General features: G+C 44.7%; 2 protein-coding genes across 12 annotated transcripts in view; one reads left to right on the forward strand and one right to left on the reverse strand.

Moving 5' to 3' along the window:
- NDST2 (N-deacetylase and N-sulfotransferase 2) overlaps nucleotides 1-7,434 on the forward strand; it is a 102,245-nt gene extending 94,811 nt beyond the window's left edge. For all 5 annotated transcript variants that reach the window (XM_028729046.2, XM_077930658.1, XM_077930659.1 and 2 more), the window contains 7 exons: nucleotides 156-252; nucleotides 1,545-1,668; nucleotides 2,462-2,636; nucleotides 2,811-2,981; nucleotides 3,893-4,002; nucleotides 5,746-5,848; nucleotides 5,942-7,434. In XM_028729046.2, the coding sequence (XP_028584879.1) occupies nucleotides 156-252; nucleotides 1,545-1,668; nucleotides 2,462-2,636; nucleotides 2,811-2,981; nucleotides 3,893-4,002; nucleotides 5,746-5,848; nucleotides 5,942-6,067 (906 nt within the window). In that variant the 3' untranslated portion in view covers nucleotides 6,068-7,434. The remainder of the gene's footprint in view (nucleotides 1-155; nucleotides 253-1,544; nucleotides 1,669-2,461; nucleotides 2,637-2,810; nucleotides 2,982-3,892; nucleotides 4,003-5,745; nucleotides 5,849-5,941) is intronic.
- Nucleotides 7,435-9,682: 2,248 nt separating this feature from the next.
- Nucleotides 9,683-19,726, reverse strand: part of ZSWIM8 (zinc finger SWIM-type containing 8) — a 59,053-nt gene continuing 49,009 nt past the window's right edge. For 2 of the 7 annotated variants that reach the window (XM_028729042.2, XM_028729039.2), the window contains 6 exons: nucleotides 19,130-19,612; nucleotides 18,289-18,487; nucleotides 16,139-16,312; nucleotides 12,443-12,562; nucleotides 11,289-11,467; nucleotides 9,683-10,719 (listed from right to left, as the gene is read on the reverse strand). In XM_028729042.2, the coding sequence (XP_028584875.2) occupies nucleotides 10,516-10,719; nucleotides 11,289-11,467; nucleotides 12,443-12,562; nucleotides 16,139-16,312; nucleotides 18,289-18,487; nucleotides 19,130-19,612 (1,359 nt within the window). In that variant the 3' untranslated portion in view covers nucleotides 9,683-10,515. Of the gene's footprint in view, nucleotides 10,720-11,288; nucleotides 11,468-12,442; nucleotides 12,563-16,138; nucleotides 16,313-18,288; nucleotides 18,488-19,129; nucleotides 19,613-19,726 lie in introns of those variants that run through there. The other 5 variants (XM_028729041.2, XM_028729043.2, XM_028729040.2 and 2 more) reach the window with 4 other exon arrangements.

The raw sequence follows: 19,726 nt of genomic DNA on the forward strand, positions 1-19,726 counted from the left end.
GATGCCAGCATATGCTCTACGACATATGCCAGCCAAGCTCTTAATGTGCTGTAGACCAGAGTGATTGTGCCTGGGGTAAACACGAATGCACTTTTATCAGGCCTGATGTAATTATTCCCCACATGATCTCATGCGTGATTTTTTAATTGATGTAGAACCCTTGTGATGACAAGCGGCATAAAGACATCTGGTCCAAAGAGAAGACATGTGACCGGCTTCCCAAGTTTCTCATCGTCGGTCCTCAGAAAACTGGTAATATAACCCACTGGCCGTCGTGGTCTTTTTTTGCCCTGTGAATATATGTGTGACGTGGCCTTTTTCTTTTTGTGTTGGAACATGATAGGGGAACCTGTGGTCTTCCAGGTGTTCCTAGACTCCACTTCCCATGAGACCTGGGCAGCATAGCCAGTAGTCAGGCATGATGGGAGTTGTAGTTCGACAGCAGTTCGAGAGACGCAGGTTCTCTGTCGCTGCCTTAAAACTTAGCGGGGAGCTGATTTAGGTTTTCTGGGAAATGTCAGGCGGTGGTGGGGAAGGAATTCACTTGCCAAAATTGTCTTCTTAAATTTCTCGGGGTTGCCAGTTCCACCCCATTAATATTAAATTCCAGAACTGGCGAGCTGAGATAAGATGTAGAACAAGAACGAGTACGCCTTTGAGTGTAGGAAAGGTATAGTGGTGCCCTCTACAGGCTTGATTGTGTCAGGTTTTAAAGGATGTTCTTACTGACCTATGCAACTGAGCTGCATGGTAACGTTTCAGTATCAAACTTTATTTTGGTCATAGACCAGCATAAGATAAAACATATAGACGAAGTGAACACATAAGACTTAAAACTGGTAAGGGATAAAAACTAGTAATTAAAAGGTGATTATATCATACTTTTCCTGCCAAGCTAGCAGTTCGAAAATACGTCAAAGTGCAAGTAGATAAATAGGTACCGCTCTGGCGGGAAGGTAAACGGCGTTTCCGTGCGCTGCTCTGGTTCGCCAGAAGCGGCTTAGTCATTCTGGCCACATGACCCGGAAGCTGTAGGCCAGCTCCCTCGGCCAATAAAGCGAGATGAGCGCCACAACCCCAGTGTCGGTCACAACTGGACCTAATGGTCAGGGGTCCCTTTACCTTTTACCTTTTATATCATACTTTACTTTAAAAGATAGAAACAAGGACAGACAGTTAAAAGCGACTATAAGGGAGGGAGCATGAAGGAGCACAGGTCTTGCATTTTGGGCCTAGTTTGTGGCTTCATACGCTTCAGATCTTTTCACTTTAATCAATTATATTGCGATTGGCTTCAGAAAGAAGCAAAGCTCGCTCCCTGCCTACTCAAATGGGAATTGCCAGAGTGGCTGAGGGTAGTGGTTATATTTGGGGCTTTCCTTACCAGGTCAAGCGATATGAGCAACAGCTTTAGCCCAGGGCAAACAATTCTGTGTGTCATGAAGAGCTGTGGGTAGCAGTCGTGCTAGTACCAGCTTATGTCTCAGCCCTTTTTGCTCCCAGACAAATCCCTCACAAGTTTTGTTTCCACTGTCTTGCTTCAGGTACGACAGCTGTGCATTTCTTCCTATCCATGCACCCAGCTGTTACCAGCAACTTTCCAAGCCCCTCCACCTATGAAGAGATCCAGTTCTTTAATGGACTCAACTATCACAAAGGAATTGACTGGTAAGTGTGTTGACTCGTGTGCTCACTGATTTGCCCTTACACTGTCCCACAAATTTTCAGTGGTATTTTGATTCGGTCGGATTAGGCATTCTGACCCTCATCAGAAACCTTTCATTGGGATCAAAAATCATGGTTTGTGCAGGTTTCAGTCAACTTGGTTGCCATTGGCATGATTTGCTTCGCCTCCTAATGTTGTGTATGTTAACCCGCATTAATTTTTGAGTTCAGTCAACCTTTAAATAGAGATTTGAAGTAAATGGTATGGTAACATTGGTGAACAGTGGCCTATTTGGCTGGTCTTACAGCTGCCTTGGTTGCAGCTCAGTTAAATCAAACTGTAGTTGCCACGGCCTTCAACACAATGGGCAGTGCTTGACCCTGGCTTCAGCCTCAGTTTGAGTCTACCATGATGGTTCAGGACTTGATTATTCTGATTGACATAACAAATACATAAGATTACTGCATGGAGGAGGGCAGAGGGAATTCATCCTCTTAACTTGCTCCTGCCACTGTGATATGTGCCGTACGTGTGTCATATTGAGACTGATGCCCATGCCACACTACCAATCACTGGGACTGGGGTTGAGAGTGCAAGTTGTGTTAGCAGAATACTGTCCTTGTCTTCATTCTCTTTCATTCGTGTCGGAAACTATCATTTCCTTCATGTTCCCCTGTGGCAGGGCAAAATGCTAGGAGCTACTAGCCTCTCCCCTATGTTCCCATTGTGTCACGCCCATCACCATTATTACACATGCCTTGTTCTCATGTTCTCCCGGTTTTCTTCACATGACAGGTACATGGAGTTCTTTCCCATCCCCTCCAATGCCAGCACAGATTTCATGTTTGAGAAAAGTGCCAATTACTTTGACACCGAAGTAGTACCCAGGCGGAGTGCCGCTCTCCTTCCGCGGGCCAAAATAATTGCCATCCTGATCAACCCAGCTGACAGAGCATACTCCTGGTATCAGGTAATTCCTTAAGAACTCCTGGCATCACAGCAGGAGTATGTGCAGGACCCAGCTGGTGGGGCCACCGGGATGTGATGGTGCATGTAGAATATAGATATGCTGCCTCGTACACTAGAAAGAGCAGTGCGCTGCTAATTCACTCACCTCTCTCTCCCCCTCCTTACCTGCTTTTAGCACCAGCGTGCTCACAACGACCCTGTGGCACTCAACTACACGTTCTACCAGATCATTTCTGCTGGGCCCCAAGCCCCTCAGGAGTTGCACAACCTGCAGAACCGCTGTCTGAATCCTGGATTGTATTCCACTCATCTGGAGAGGTGGTTGATGTATTATCCTTCTGGACAGGTACAGCAGCCTTTGGGTGTGTTTATAATCACATTGTTGTGCAATGCAGGTGGTATTTTGAAGGAGAACTTTTATATGCTTTTGATAAACCTTTATATGTTTGCTTTTGTTCACTCTTAATGAGTATCTTCTTAGCATTCACCTGCACAACAGGTAAACCTGGATCTTGTAACTGTGTTGGTCTCACAAAAATGAGATTACAGGATTTTAATAAAAAGCATATTTGAGTCAACTCAGTTGTTTAAAACTTACAAGGTAGAACTTCAGGCATTAGAATTCATAGTGGGAGGAAACTACTGTTCCTTTTGGCTTTCTATGTTAGCCACCAAGGATGCTCCAGAGGCTTGCCTGAATTTATATGGGCTAAAGGTCTGTAGTGAAGCGGGAGCACATACACAAACTCTGCATGCAATATTCCCCAGTACACTGGCTCCCCTCAGGTATTTGTGTATCGATTGTGAAGGTTTAAAAGGTGGGTGTTAAGTAAGTTCCACTGAACATGCTTGGAAGACTCCACAGCACTGGGGACCCTGCCTTTAGCATTTCTGAGCCCATGGAGGCTTCCAAAGCAATTTCAGCGGAAAGTGTGTAAAGGCCTCCTTTTGACCTTTGCATTCAATGCATGAAGGCCGGGCAGGGCTTCCACATTCACCTCTATCAGCTACACACTTTTAACCCTCATGACTTCAGGCAAATGCCTGAAAATGCAAGATCTATATGTTGGTTGCTGCAATCGTAGTAAATGTGTGTTAAAGAAATTCCACTCACTTATGCCACCCCTTCCAGGAATAGAAAAAGAGCAGGAGAATTGTCTGATAATTGTATGTGACTTAGGTAACTGAGATAGGGGTGGGGAGCCTTAACATGATTAGATTTATTCTGAAACCTTCATTGTTTCTCCGTCAATTCAGGTTCTGGTTGTGGATGGGCAGGAACTGAGACAAAGCCCCGCATCTGTCATGGAGAACATCCAAAGGTTTCTGGGGGTTACACCACTGTTCAACTATACCCAAGCACTCAAGTAAGGACTGCATGCCTGCCTTTGCTTTGTAAATGCATTGTAAATGTTTTGAGGCCCCATACTTCTTCAGCAGCTTCCTTCTCTATGATCTGGACTGCTGGCAGTGTTTCCATTTCCTGCTGCTGCATTTTTGCTTCACAAGTTGTACTTTCTTGTATGCCACCTTGAAGACATCACCCAGGACTGGTATGAGGGGCAGAGCACAATGGCAGCTTCACCAAGCGGTATATCACAGGTAAAACCAACACTATTCCTGAGCCTCTATGCTACCAGCGGGACTCAAGAGCAGTGGCAGTTTTCTCCCACCCATGATTTACTGCTATCGCGCTCTGCCCCTCATGCCGCGGAGGGAGGAGCAAGCTGCATCAACAAGCCAATACAGCTTGTTCCTCCCTCAGCTTCTTTAAACTGCTCCGCTGAGGCATGGGCGGCCGTGCTGTCTTCAGCAGAATAGTTTAAAGAAAGCCTCTGGCTTGAGCAAGCCCTGATGTGTTGCTCACAAGCCAGAGAGGCTTTGGGGTGGGAGGTGGGAACAAATTGTGTCATCCGAGGTATCAGGGTGAAACCACCTCAGTGAGAGCGGTGGCAGTTTTACCCTGGCTGGGCCTAATGCAGCTTGTTCCTTCCTCCATTTCAACATTGTGGCGTATCGACAGATCACAATGTTTGGCTGCTGATACGTTGCAGTGTTGAAAACCTGGCATAGCCCAGCCTTAGTGTAGTTCTGTGGTCCCTGGGAATCTACCCTTCTGACACTGGAGACAGAGACCGAATGCCCGGGCTTCCCTCACCAACTCCTCCGATATCAGTAGGGCCAAAAAGGGTTTGCCCTTGGATTTGAAAGTCCTCCTGCCCCACAATAGGCTCCCAAACCAGAGAGTTATTTAGTCATGTTCCTGAGCATGAGTAAATCTTTCCCTCCCAATGTTTTCCATTTTAAAAACTTTTAAAGCTGAAAGAAAGGGCGCAGAATAAAAATGTTCCTTTGCCCTTGCTTGCCTGCCTGCTGCTGGCTCAATGTAGGGCTCTGGATAAGTCATTTGTATTCTCTGCCACCATACACACAGCCTTGGATTGCACTGTAAATACCCACCAAAGCCCTAAAGCTTAAAGCTCTGAGCCACAGCTATCGACCTCTCCCTGCCACCAGAGTTGGATTTGGCTGGATGTCGGTGATAAATCAGACCCCCTATGAAGCTCAAGACGACAGTTTAACTTAACATTCATATGTGAACCGTGGCAAGAGGTTATTAGGATTCCGCAATTATAAACCTGCACCATATACTAATGCAAATCATGCTACTTTTTGAAAGCCAGTTACTCTTAAGCCATGGATAGAAATGCATTTGCGAACTAGTTCTGAGGGAATCTGGCTTGCATTAGTGCATTTGTAACAAAACCATGGTGAATACCAGGGAAGAGGAACGTTGTACCAGTGTGGTACACATATCAAGTGTGGCAACCAATTTGGAACCTATGATTTTGTAAGGAGCCAGCATTAGGTCTGCACCAGATCACCAAACTATTCTGGCAAATTTTGAAACATGAGTACTCATGCACTTGTGAAAAAGACATTGCAACAAATAAAAATTAATCTTTGTTTTACTTTTTTGTGGAAACTGCTTTCAGCCCCTTTCCTCTAGAAAGCAAGTAAAATATTGGAAAGCCATTAGCCTAGCCCTTCAGATTGCTCCAGCTCAGAACCCATGTGTGCAGGTATATAAAGCAGGCATCCTTTTTCAGGTATGATGAAGCAAAAGGATTTTGGTGTCAAGTTCTGGAAGGAGGGAAGACCAAGTGCCTGGGGAAAAGTAAAGGAAGAAAATATCCAGACATGGATTCCTCAGTGAGTAGCCAAGTGGGATTCATCTCAGTAATTGGGAGGGATGGTTGTGAGCGGTCCTTCATTAACTCTGCTCTCCCTTTGGAACTGTTGCAGTCCCGCATGTTCCTGGCAGACTTCTATCGCGAGCACAACATTGAACTATCCAAGTTGATGAACAAGTTTGGACAGCCCCTTCCTACATGGCTCCGAGAGGAGCTGCAAAATTCTAGCTGGAGCTGAAGTCAAGGGTGCTGGCGTCAGTGCTGCCCAACATCTGGATGTGGGAGCCACTGGGGAAAAACACACACTGCTGCCATCGCTTCTCTATGAAAGGAAACTGGAGGCAGGAGCAGGAAGTGTGCTAGCCTGATTATAGACCATGCACTTTCACCTATTGATGGTTTGTTACATTGGAGAGATGCCCAGAGAACAAAATGGCACAAGCCACACTGTGCGGTCATGGCCCTCTATCTAAAAAATTTAGGGTGGCTGACCCAGGAATGCTTCTGTGCTATAATTCCCCCGTGCCAGAAAGCCCAGAGTAGACCCCACAGAAAAACAAAAGCATGCAAACTGTGTAGGCTACTGGGACATTCCCTATTTATGTCCAAAACACTCAGGATGCTAGCAAGTGAATGTCTTAATATTGTACCTTATGTGGTTGTTAGGGTGATGTTGCTAATAATGGACAGCAAGTTTCATTTATCTGACTGCAGCCTTAGTTATTTCATTAACCCTATTCTAGTGGAAAGGGAAGGAGGGCAGGGGTCAACAAGGCAGCAGAAACTTGCATTAAGTTCTCATGGGAGAGAGATTACTATTTCCCCCCTCGTGTCAGGTAAAAAGGGGGGGGGGGGGATACGATGGTGCCACATTCATTCATAAACTATAAAGAAACAGTGTTCACTTGTAACTAATCAGAACAGTCTTAACTTTCAGCTGGGGTGGAAAGGGGATTCAGCAATCTCAAATAGGCTATCCGTTTTCTTCTTAACAAGGCTGAATGAGATGGACTACAAATCTGTGTTGTCAGTTCAAATCACTCATTTTGCCTCAAATTCTGCAGGTCGTGGGTCTCCAGCCAACTCTTTAATCTCAGCATTTCCTCATTACAACCACTATGTGAGTGGAGAGCTACAGCAGTCCTGCCCATCCCTCCTAACATGCCTTATGTGCTCGCAACAAGTGCCAGGTTCACTGAGGGATATAGATAGCAGCTGATTGGGGCAGGAAGAGCCCTCGGGTAACTCAGCGTGCCCACTCCAAGAGGGGGAACGTGATTTCAGCCAAGCTTATACATGGAGCCTTAGTTATTGTGTATTTTTACTTGTCAATTTACCATTGTTTGTAAATATATAATATGGATTATATAATATTTCATCCAATGTGTCACCATGCAGAGGGGAATGTTGTGCTATCAAAAATGGAACCAACAAACCTAAAACCCTGTGGCTGAAGAGAGAAGCAAGTGCTGTGCTTCCTGCACTGGATTCATGTATGTCATTCACATTGAATGATAAGGATAAATTCTTGGCTCTTGCAGCTGAGCACAATGTCTAAATAAAGGTTAGACGTAGCATTTGGAGTCAATAAATGTACTTACTTTATTTCTCTGTGACTAGTGTCCGGTTGTACCACACACCTCCACAACAGCCAGCTATGAACGTACAAGGAAACAAAGCAGCTGCTTCAACACTGCATGGCAGAGATCGCCCTGGACCCCCACAATGGCTAAAAGGGGCCCATGGCTATTTTACCTCTACTGTGCATGTGCCAAAAAAACATACTAGGCTTTTCACACAATAGGTGGCCACATAACCTGCTCTGCAACCCCTGCTACTTCAACTAGCTCAATTTTCTCTCTCCCTAAATGGAAGGGGCTATTCTGACATTTCAAACTGAGCTTCTACAAATGAATAAAAGCGGAACTCACCAAGAACATTTCCCTCCTTCTCTTAGAATGGCAATGGCGCCCACGTGAGAGGTTCCGGCACGTTCTGGCTGAAAAAAAGCCACCTTCTGTGGCAGTTAGATATCACTTCTCTCAAGACAGCTAATGAGGATTTGAACACACCAAGTTCAGATAACGAGTTTCCTCAGGAAACAGTCGTTTACAATGGCAAGATGTTGATACCGACATCAAGTTATATCTCCAATGTTTTTATCTATTAATTGAGAGCATATGCTAGCTGCCGATAACATACACATATGCTCATTTGTAACTGGGGAAAAAGTTAAACTGCACAAGCCAAGAAGTGTCGCTGCACTTGTACTTAGAGCAGTACCACTGAGAAAGGCTGCACAATTCCAAAAAGGGTCCAGTCTATAATCACAAAGAAACACGGCATTTCATAGGAGGAAGCAAAATAAGGGACTTAATCTAATAGACAGTAGGGGCCACCAAAAAACAGTTGAGACTATGACATATTAATAACCCATCATGAATAATGCGCTCAAACAAAAGAGGAAAAGCTGAAATCTTTTATGCATGCCCTTGCCTTACCTGCCCCATATTTAGCTTTTATAATAATCACAGGCACAAAAACACTTAGACAGGTGGGTGCATATTAAAACCGGGCTGGGCACTTGCTATGGAAAGTAATAGATGCAACTACTGTCAAACCACTCACAGTAACCAACTTAAATTGAAACATGCCAAGAAAGTCTGACATTTCATTTTGAGAGAGAAAACTTTGAAAAATTAAGAGGATTAATGGAAAAGGCTGAAAGGGAGACAAAAGAGCTACATTGGCAGGAATCTGCCTAAAACCACATAACAGGACTGCAAACAGAATGCATAGCACAGATGTCAAAAAATACAAACCCATTCAATGGGCCGGTTAACAAACAAAGGCCAAGGAAACTATAAAAAGGCAAGGCAGATTCCAAGGGTAGACGTCTTGCTTATTGGAAGCACCAATTCTGCCAAAAGAAATATTTGAAAAAATCTTTAGCAGATACCAACACCAGGACCTTAGAGGGCAGAAACCCAGAGCAAAACCACCATTTTGGGGGTGGGGGGTGGAAAGCACCATGTCAAACAGAAGTGACAAAAACAAGTGGATAAACCATAAGTCAGTGGATCCAGCTAGCATACACAGTATCTCCTAGAAGTGTTGCTGATACAAAAATACAATTATTTCTCATAACCTATCAGTAAAAACAGCCTCCTTTATAGTGTAAGACTAGGAAGTATGCAACACCACACCAGGGTTATTTTGGGGGGGGGGGGATAATACTTACTTTCTTCTCCTTGCCTTACAGGGCCAGTAGCCGAACTTCTTTACTTGAAAAATTAGTAGATAACAGTATCAAAGCTACTAATAGTGAAAGGAAGAATCAGAACTACCAGAGAGGGAAGCTGTCAGAAATAGGATGCTTAAGGGAGAGAATCCTTGGTCTGATCCAATAGGGCTCTCTTAGGATTTTCATTTTACTATTTTTGTTAGTACTGTAATATCATTTACTGTCTTCATCACTTTATACAAAAAATGCCCCCAAACAACTTAACAAGGTAAATTGCAAAGAGGTAAAGAACAATCAAAACAGGAAAGGAAAGGACAATGTCAGGAATAATCCATCTGTGTTAGAAGCAAGAGAGCCCAAACCCCTTTCTTCACATTCCAACCTGCCTCAGATGACCTGCCTTTCCCTAACCAGGTTAGCTCATTGCCTTATGTCTTACAGTCTTAAGTACTGTGTGTTAGCATGGTAAGCAGAATCGCAATGAAACTCTGGTGTATGTCAAAGACCATTCGTGTTACAAGATCACAACCTCCTGTTGCAGGCAGTCTTAAGTTGCGTATTTTGTCGCATCCTCAGCATGATTAACAGAAGGATGGAGAAGAGAATCAGTCTAAGAAAATGAGTGTTTTAATCAGGAAACTGAAACAAGGAATAAGAAATTGATTACAGGAGAGCTAACATCCCAGCCAAAGTAACATGACTGTACAACTCAGAACCACCATGGTTGGAAACATCCTACAAAGCCTGATGACAAAAACTCTTTGGGGCCACGGTCCAAGCAGCAAAGAAACTGCAGTAGCCAGCTCAATACTGTTCTGGGGCCTTTTGCCCATCCAAACATGTAGGCAGTGCTGGCTGACGGAGCTCTTTCCGCTTCAGCCTGAGCTCCTCTGGGTAGTTGCTGCAGGCGGAATGGTGACGGAGGAGCCCAGGATGCGCAAAAAGAAAACTCTTGCCTCTCCTGGCCCTATGATGAATGAAATTTTTAGAACCTTATAGAAAGTAGTATACATATTTATAAATGCTAAAATAAATATTAGAAAGGACAGGCTCCACCCTACGCCCTTAACATGCAGGCACACACGCACACACACCTTCATTTAGAAAACTGCACAGGAAGGGGGCTGAAAGCATTGGCCAAGTATCAGCCAGCCAGACAACTCTCCTTCTTCCCCCCCCCCCAAACCCCGCAACTCTCACACAGAAAACACTCTCATACACACCCACGTACTTCCTTGTACTTGCAAAACTACTTTCTTGACTCCACCTGCTGGGGAGAAGAAAAGAAGGGAAGTGGAGCACAGTCACAGTTGCACGAAGAGGAATGCCTTGGTATAAATACATCAAATCAGTGGTTTCCAACAGCTAAAAAAAAAAAAAAGATCCGGTATGGAAGGGTGCCATGAACAGAACTCTAGCTAAAAGAAGCCACCCCCAAGCCGTCATGGTGAAAAGGTGGTCATTTCCAAAGAGACCCTTTGCCACAAATCCTTAGTCTGCTTGCTGCGCTTCAGGTTCTGAAGGATGTCGTTGAATTGCATCATGCCCATAGGGGTCAGGCAAAAGGCGCTTCTGGCGCTGCGAATGGCATTCACAAAGTCATCGTAGTCTGCCGGAGTGAGGTGGATCAGCCGGTGGTGGATGTACTTTAGGGGACACAAGGGGGAAATGATGTTCAGATACAGCTTCCAAGGTAATAATGCATTTTCCATGTTCTACCTGATCACACTCTTCCCCTTTTGCTGCTGTGGTGGCAGAAACGCTTTACATAATAGGTAGGTTGTGGAGGAAGGGAGAGGCTGGCCCAAGATCCCTCAACAACGTTGACTCGAGAGTCAAGGTTCAGCTTTTAAGCTCTGCCCTACACTGGCTCTTATTTATTCTCCCAAAGGAAGGATGACAAGCAGACTTTGAGGCCCAGGATCAACACAACGAAACAAAAGGCCGCCTAGACAGTCAAGCAATACTGTAATAAAGACTTAATTCTCAGTTTTTTCAACACATACACTAAATGAGAAATGAAGAATCTCATTCTGCCAGCCTTTAAGGGGCATTAGGAGGTTATTCACCTACTATTAACCTACAAGTGCTTTGACTTAACAGCCTTCACGTTATCCAGGCAGGTATTTAGATGATGGTGTGGCTATGCTTTCTGGAGCAGCAAGGAGCACCTAGGTGAAGCAAAGGAAAGGTGGAAAGGAAGGGGCACACGTACCTGTATGTATGCCTGCTGGCACCTCTGTACCAACTGGTGGAAGGCTGGTGTGCGCAGGTGATTGTGGACATGGGCAGGATTGAGCCTCTGCAGGGATTCCATGATGATCTCTTGCAACACAAAAGGGCTCAGGACCCCCTTGGCTGCACCAAGACAGAATTGATGCACATAGTTGACACCTGCAGAAAAACAAAGGTGGATGCAGTGGAGTAGGAAGAACAGGCAAAGCATACTGAAAACCCAAGAGGACAACTACTTCTCCTCCTCAGCAAAGGGCAGAGCACAGCATCTACAAATTAGCTGCAATGAGCCAGAGCACACATCAGACAAGGGAGAATCTGCCAGCCTTACTTACTCTTCACTTACCAGCAATTAAAACAAAGTATTGAGTAATCTAGCTAATATAAGAATAATCCACACACACTGCTTTTCTTTTTATAGAACTTAGCAAATTTCTAAATTACACTTGGACTAATGCATGGACCTTATCCACATGCCCAAAGGTGTTTTGTTTTGTTTTTTGCTTCCCCACCCCCTATGTATTTTTATGTTCTACTGCTCCTCCAGGTCTCTCACTCTGATATCATGATGCCAAGATTTGTTTTGTTTTCTTAAAAAAACACCCTAATCCGGCAATTTTTCTATTTTTAAAATAGAATTATTCGTAGTTCATGAAGTTACCTGCTGTGATGCCAGAATGTTTTTATGGCCCATCAAAGATCCCCCCATATTTTTTTTAAAAAAGAGGGGGATTACTTGTAGCCACTTTTATGGGGGTCCCATACCATAGGCCACAGCTTCTATGGTATGGGACCCCCATACAGCTGACCATGGGTCAATGCAGTCCTTGGTCCAAAAAAAGGTTAGCCATCCCTGCAGTGCCTAAAAAAACCCTCAGTTTTGGTGTCATTTACATCTCCATGCGATAGTCTTCTGTTATGGATCAGAAGCCACAATATTTACTGTGGTCTCTCTTTGCGAATTAATTTTATTTTCCACATTTTATTCAGTTCTAGAATCAATACCACTGCTACAGTATGGGCAGTCAGATGAAGATACATGAAAAGCAGAGGAGCTTGGCGGAAAATGTTGCCTTGGGACTAAGTGAACCTTTACTCACAGAAAAACAAGTGTTTTTCTGCCTTGGGCCTTACCTAATTTGGCAGCTAATCCCAGGAGCCATTTCACATCTTCTGTGTAGGGTGGGCTGCGTGAGAAGTTGTTGGGGTGGTCATTGTGAGCTCTGCGGCCAAGCATCTCCAGTGCTAACATTCCTGCAGGGAAGTGCAAATTCAAAATTTCAGACAACCAAGTTAAGCCCCACAAGACTTAAGAGGGGCAGTGCCCACCCATTCGCAACCATTTCATAGAAATGAGCTAGGAGATGGCAATTATGCCAAATGGTGTCTCTGCTTATCTTTGCAAGGTGGTAAAAAGGTTGAAATATTTGTAAGCCCTGTGGATTTGGGAGAAGACGAAGCGACAGCTTGCAGAATGATCTGGAGCTGAGAAGTAGCAGGTGGGGGAAGCATAAATGTACATCTTCCTCTGCTCTTTCAAAAGCAGCTTAAAAAAAAACCAAATAGAAAGCCAGCAGGACTTTTTATTTTCATTTTTCATTTTGTTTAAACACAGACATCAACATTCACCATTCAGTTATGCCCTCAGTTCCTATGCAAAACAACACTCTCTGAACAGGTCTGTGTTAGGCTTCCCCCTCTGCTCCTGTACTCTTTCATATCTGTGACAACAGCCAAAACAGGGAGACAATATTTCCAAGGGGACTCCAGTGACACAAACCCCTCCTCTACATCATTCTGTCATAGAATGGATAAGGACACCAACCACAATATGGAGAGCAACTCAGGACAGTCTGGATTCTCCTTATATAAGTTTTGAAAATGCCCAGGTTTCCACTGACAATCAATTTCAACTGGGAATCCAACTGCAAGTAAATACAAACCTAGGCCAGAGGGATACACTGTGACCAGGGCAAGCCAGACCATTTCAGGCCGACCCCAAATTCTGGACATCTTACAAGCCCACCTCCCTGGGGGATACTTCCTAGACTAGTACATTTTACCAGAGTGTTAAATGGTAAAGGATAACAACTTGCTCCATCTCAGATATATCTTATGCCCCAAGGATTTGGATGTCAGCCCAAAGCCAGGACTGGAAGACATGCCTTCACCTTCCCTTCAAAGCAAAAGGCAGAGAGCAACACGCTCTACCCTAGCTGGACTCCCTTTCAAATTCCCAATTTAGGAGATTATGTGCTAGAGATAGAAAGCAAACTGTGCACTGCTTGTGAGCCTTGACAAGCGGAGGCTTTGAACGGCATTGAGGGAACACATGATGGATCTTCACCCCTGCTCCCTTTCCATTTCATTGTGTGTCTCCTCCTTCACACCCCAAGAACCCTACAGGTGTCTGTATAGTCTACTTAGGAGGGAAACTTAGTTAAGGTTGAAGAATAATCAAGATAGCCCAGAAGGCTGTGTTAACATAGTAAAATTAAGAAATAAGTGACCGAGTCCCCCAATTAACATTCTTTGTTCCATATATATATATATGCAGTGATCAATTCCTTTTCTTGTAATTACTATGATTTTATTAGACTGCAGTAGGCGGAGATGAAAAAGGAAGTATCGTTGGTTGGTTCATTTGTGTTTAGATTTTTATTTTTGCAAAAACAGACAGCTTTACAAAAATCACTGACATATGCAAACTCTTCGCATCCATTCACCTTCTAGTAGCCACTAGGAACTTTATTCCTCCTCCAATCCCCATTTTATATGACAGTGTACATTTTATTTTGTTCAGTGTCCCAAAATAACACCACATAGGCTGTTTTGGATCTCCACCCTCAGAACACAGTTGGAATTATGTTACATCCATTCTATAGGCATTCCAAAAGGGGCTAACTTTGATTTCTAGGAATCTGCAAGATAATCCATTTTGTAATTAATCCAGGACATTACAGTTTAACACCACTATCAGCCCTGAAAACCAAAGTTCTCAATAGCCCTGCAACACCAGCAGGGTGTGAACCATTCAATATGACCAAGTCACTCATAACCAATGCAGTCAAGGATGGGCATCTGGTATCAAGACCTTAGAGATTGGAGGGCTCATCATAAAGCAGAGGTTAAGGGGAGTTCCATCTCCCTCCTTGGAACAGTAATCAAGGCTTATCTTACACATGTCTTCTACTCAAAAGAGGTCATATTGAACAAGGTTGATTCTTACAAGCCTGTCATTTCTAGCCCAGTTACCTCACACCATGTCATTTCTAGCCCAGTTACCTCACACCATGACCATGGGCTTTGCTCCATTGACACCTGCAATAGTTTCTCCTCCCATTTCATGGGAGACCCAGTGCCAGTCCTGCAATGCAGCAGAATGAGGCATTTGGTCTCCACTTTGGGCAGCAAAATATCTTCAGCCAACAGTGGTGAGTCAGCCTGATGAAAGTTTGGGTTCTCGAGAATCAAGAACGTCTTCAAGACAGTAACTCAACTATGCTTGTCTGGCACAGCAAGGTACCAGAATGCTTATGAATGAGGTGCCGAAATTCAGATAAAGGCTGTACATGTGGTGCCCACAGAGCATAGGTCCATGAAAGACTCCCAACTGCACAAAACATGCCTGCTGAAAGTCAGAAGGGCTTGTTCTGCTTTACCCCCAGAAACACTGGATAGCCCTTGGCTTTTTGTCACAGTCAGTGTCTCAGCATTGGCCATACTAATCATGAGGGACACAAAGGAGGCAGATAATTATCACTATAATGAAGGAGAGAAGCTGCCGGCATCCTTGAGACTGATGTACCTGAGGAAGATCCTGAATGCACCCAACAGCTATACTTTGCTTGGGCCCATCAATACTTGAGACTCAGTTTTTTCTACCCAGGTGTAATGCCAAGCTGTCCAATTATATGACCAGATTCCTGAGCCTGATTGCCAAGAGCATGGGTGGGGTTGCAGAGATCTTTAAGCCACTGGTTTCTACCATCCTCTCCTTGCTCCTGGTATTGAGGTAGCTTGATATTCTTAATGTGATCCTCAGAGGCCCTGGCACTTAGACCTGATTATGTGGAAGCTGGCTTCGTCCATGCCCAGTTTTCTACTGAACTCAAGCTCCCTGCCCTGCAATTATTTTACTTGGAAGGCAAGAGGAAGCAACTCAGGGCACAAGTACTCTGAGCTCCAGAGGACACTAACCTCAAGGAGAACCTCAAGGGTGTGACATGTTTTCTACAACATGGACTAGCTGTGCATTATGTGCCAGAGACTCAACTATACATAGGTAAAAGGGACTATCTCCGCTACCAAGCATCCATCCTCATACTCCATATCTCTCTGAATCAATTTGAAGGCTCACTCCACACTAGATTCGTAACATGCATCTTCCCCCGCCCCCGGCCTGGCAAAAAAAAACAACCCCCTCTTTATGTATGTATCTACTCACCAAGACCATTTAAACATTCACCCCAATCCTATAAACCTCTCAGTACTGTAGAAGTCTTTCCTCAACAGATTATTTCTGCCTCAGGACTGCTGACAGCTGGTGTACTCACATTACTGATTGGCACACCTCATCTCACTGTGATTCCATCCCCCAAACCCACTTGCATTCCCCTCAAAAGATTCATGCATTGCAAGCTTCTGTGATCAGCTTGTAAGTCTTGTGGCTATGCATTCCAGCCTAAACCAAACAACAGTCTAAAACCACTTCATCACGTGAGAATTAGCACACCTTCCCAAATGACCTTGGCACAATTTTCACATACGGTAGCCCTGTCCTGAATTGCAGGCGAGAGGGTTGCAAGAGCCACAATTAACTGTCCTTACCAACTCGGTAGGCAGAGTGGAGGTGATGCATGCCTTGATTGCCTGCAGGCTGGCTGTGTTGCTCATCCTCAGAAGGAAAGCCTCCTGTGACAAGGGAGCTGGGCTGAGAAGATAGACTCGTCAAGGAAGTCCCTTGAATCGCTGGGAATGTAGACCCTGCATGAACACTTCCTACTGGAGAAAACAAACAACAGTATAAAGGGGAGGGGGGGAATATTGGCATCAAACAGCTATAGGACTTCAGCCAACTACGTCTTGCCCCAAACTGTATTATATACAGTACATGTCCTAGAAATTCTAAAGAAGGCTCACTTGTTTGCCTTCTCTGTGAGCAGGCTTTTTAATGTAGTTCCCAAGAGCCAAACCTTATTACAATATTGTGTCCCTTTGCAGACAAGGGGAAGCCCGCAAGTAATGTATCAGGACAGTCTTTACACCAACAGCAGAATAATTGGGGAAGATGAAATAAGCGACACCAACTGTTTGGGACCCTGGGACACAATTGGATTTTTATGGGAGTACTCTGCAGGAACTGCTCCCTCTGTTTCTCCCCACCCCACCAGACAGAAAACGTGCACACTTGGACACACACGTAATGTCACTTTTCCAACGAGTCCTTCTAAGCAAAAGTTAGATCCGGCAGGACTGAAATAGATCGCCTTTAATTTGCATGATTTTACACAGGGCCCCTGAACAATCACTATCGAATTAAAGCTTATACTGGTAGACTACACAGTCAAAAATCTCAGAGCCAGTGCTTGCTAGTAACACAAAAACATTGATCCTCATGGATCTAGCATAGGTTGACGACAAATCACACAGGTGACCTATGATTTCAAGGTGGCTATGGAAAATTATGAGGGTCCATAAAGATCCATCCCTTAGATTCATATTTTTATGTCATGGCAGCTTTAAAAAGTACCACAAGTGATTTTTATAGTTCAGTCGAGGTGATTTGATGAAGGGAGGGCCCCCCCTTAAAAAATTCTGTGATTTCAATAGGATATTAATATTATTATTATTATTATTATTATTATTATTATTATTATTATTACTATTATTATTATTTACTGCATTCACCTTGGCTACACATTTGCCTTCCCTCCCTGGCACTCCATTCTCTTGCTCCTGACTCCTGTGATGCCTCACTTCTTCCCTGCAGGCTACTCACATTTTCTTCTGCCCAGTCTCTCAGACTAATGCCCTTTCCCTCCTACCCTCTTAGTCACTCTGCTTGCCAATCAGCTGCTGATCCAAGCCTTGGAAAATATAGAACTGAAAGAGAACCACTCTTCCAACTTCTCCCTACAACTCCATGCACTTTTGGGGGGGGGGGGAGCTAGCAGTCAGGGGACAGTAATTGGGTGAAGGGGACACTGAGTCTACACCAAGAGACTTTCTTACAGGGGTCATTGCATCCACAGGCCAACCACCCCTTTCCTTAGATGTGCAATTTCATGACACAATCTTTGGAAACCTAGTAATAGCTATACCATGTTTGGTAGACCAACACCCCACCTGCTACAGACCACTGCAGGTCAATTTTAAGAAAGTCCCGCTTAAAGCTGTTTACCCCCAAGCCTGAGAAGTTTTAAGGATTATTCATGGAGGGCTCTTTCTCATTTGTAGCCTAAGGAGTCTACCTAATAGTCGCTGTTTCCATAATTTTCATAATTTCCTAAGAGAATAAAGGGATTGTGCTGGCAGTATGTTTTCATTTTAAACATGGTGTATATGGTTGTTTTTTAAAGCATAAATGAAACCCTTAACAATTTTTTTAAATGTTGTATGCACCCAGAGATTGCATTGTAGAGGCGCAGAGACCAGTTGTCCCGCCCCCCTCAAGCCTGCAAGGAAACCTAACAGAAAAAGTCACTTGTGTTCATCTTGCCATCTTCCTTCCTCATATGCTTCAGAACAATATGAAGGTTTATGACATCATGACTAGGGATTCTGTTGAGGCAGATTTCCTCTTGCACATAAGTCAGACACCTACATGTCTCAGGGTTCACAGTGGCACAAAAAAGCACCCCTATTCCTGTGTCACAGTAGGTGAGCTCCATAAGCCTCAGCAAAACTAGAACCACCATTCAGCTAGGATGCTAAAGGAGCCTATTTCCTGCAAGACACAGCAAGACTGAAATACTCACTTGCTACATTGGAAGACAGAGACAGCCCGGTCTCAGCATGGTATGGATGCACAGCAATCTGCGTCATGGATGGGACAGGCACTCCCGGGAAGGACACTGCTGTAGCTGCCAAAGATGGGGTAGTGACCGAGTATGGGTACTGTGCTCCAATGAACGCTGGGTGGACACCCTGCAAAGGAAGAGGACAGGGTAACCCTGCCTTGCGCCCAAAACACAAGGCAGGGTTTTTCAGGAGGGGCCTCCAAGCAACCCAACTATCTAGTGCCGAGAACTCCATTTCCAACCCAACTCCTGAAAGCCTAGAACCCACACCATGCTCGGTGGGCCCTTCTAAGCAAAATTCTTCCGAGGAGGAGGAATGTGACGGGAGACAAAATAGCCACTATGCCTATCTTAGGCAGTCTCCCCACCCCCATAAACTGGCATGAGAAAATGTGAGATTTATCAGTAAATACTAACAATTTGTAAATTAGTAGAAATTTAATAATTCTGACACAAACAGGGAGAGCAACAATGAGATATATATCCACAAAAAATACATCTTTATACAAAGATTCAGACTTTTGGTCCCTCTAACCCATTACTGCCCCTAACTAGAAGTGACTCTAAGGGCTTGGACAGGGGCTTTTTCCAGCTTCCATTTGCATGCACAGGGTCCCAAGTTTCGTCCTTGGCACATCCTAGTGCTGTGCTTTCACCCTTTTCGTTATGGTCCCACACTGAAACCAGCAAAACTAAATAATCCGGCTTGCCATCCTTCTATTCACCTAAGCCACAACGCTAGGGAGGACAGAAAAAGATGTTCCCCCCCAAGATGCTTACCCTACAAAAGATAACTTACTTGGGGATAAGCTGAGCCAGGAACAGGAAAGACCGCTGGGCGTGGCATGTGCTGGATAGGGTGCCCGATATACTGAGGATTGCAAGGGATGTGGGTCTGGAGTGTTGTATAAGGGTGCAGACCCTGGGTGTGTGCATGGGCCATTGCTGGCCCCGCCATGGTGTGCTGCTGGTAGATTGTCGACCCCACCGAAATTACGGGCACCACCGTTGCTGCTGCTGTCACCGCAGCCGCGACAGTCACTGTGGTGGGTTCTGACGTCACTCTGGTATCTGCCAGTCCACGCACCGCTTCGCAGGATGCCCGGGCTCCACTTGCACTGCAGCCTGTGGCTCCCTCTCTCTGAGCAAGAGTTCCGCCAACAGTTTGTTCGTACAACCAGTACCACTGGTGAGCAACTTCAAACAGGACTTCAGGGTAAACACCGCCTCCTTTGGCTGCCTCCTCTACTGCCAAGCATGCCTTCTCCAGCATTAGATTATCCTGTAATATTAGGAAAAGTACTGATGATTTAAGGTGTTTTATACTGCCCTTTGCAATTTACAATTAAAGTGTAAATGCAATCAAGCTAACATCTCCGAACCAAACAGTCAACCT

This window comes from Podarcis muralis, chromosome 6 (genome assembly GCF_964188315.1).
Source record: "Podarcis muralis chromosome 6, rPodMur119.hap1.1, whole genome shotgun sequence".
Taxonomy (NCBI): domain Eukaryota; kingdom Metazoa; phylum Chordata; class Lepidosauria; order Squamata; family Lacertidae; genus Podarcis; species Podarcis muralis.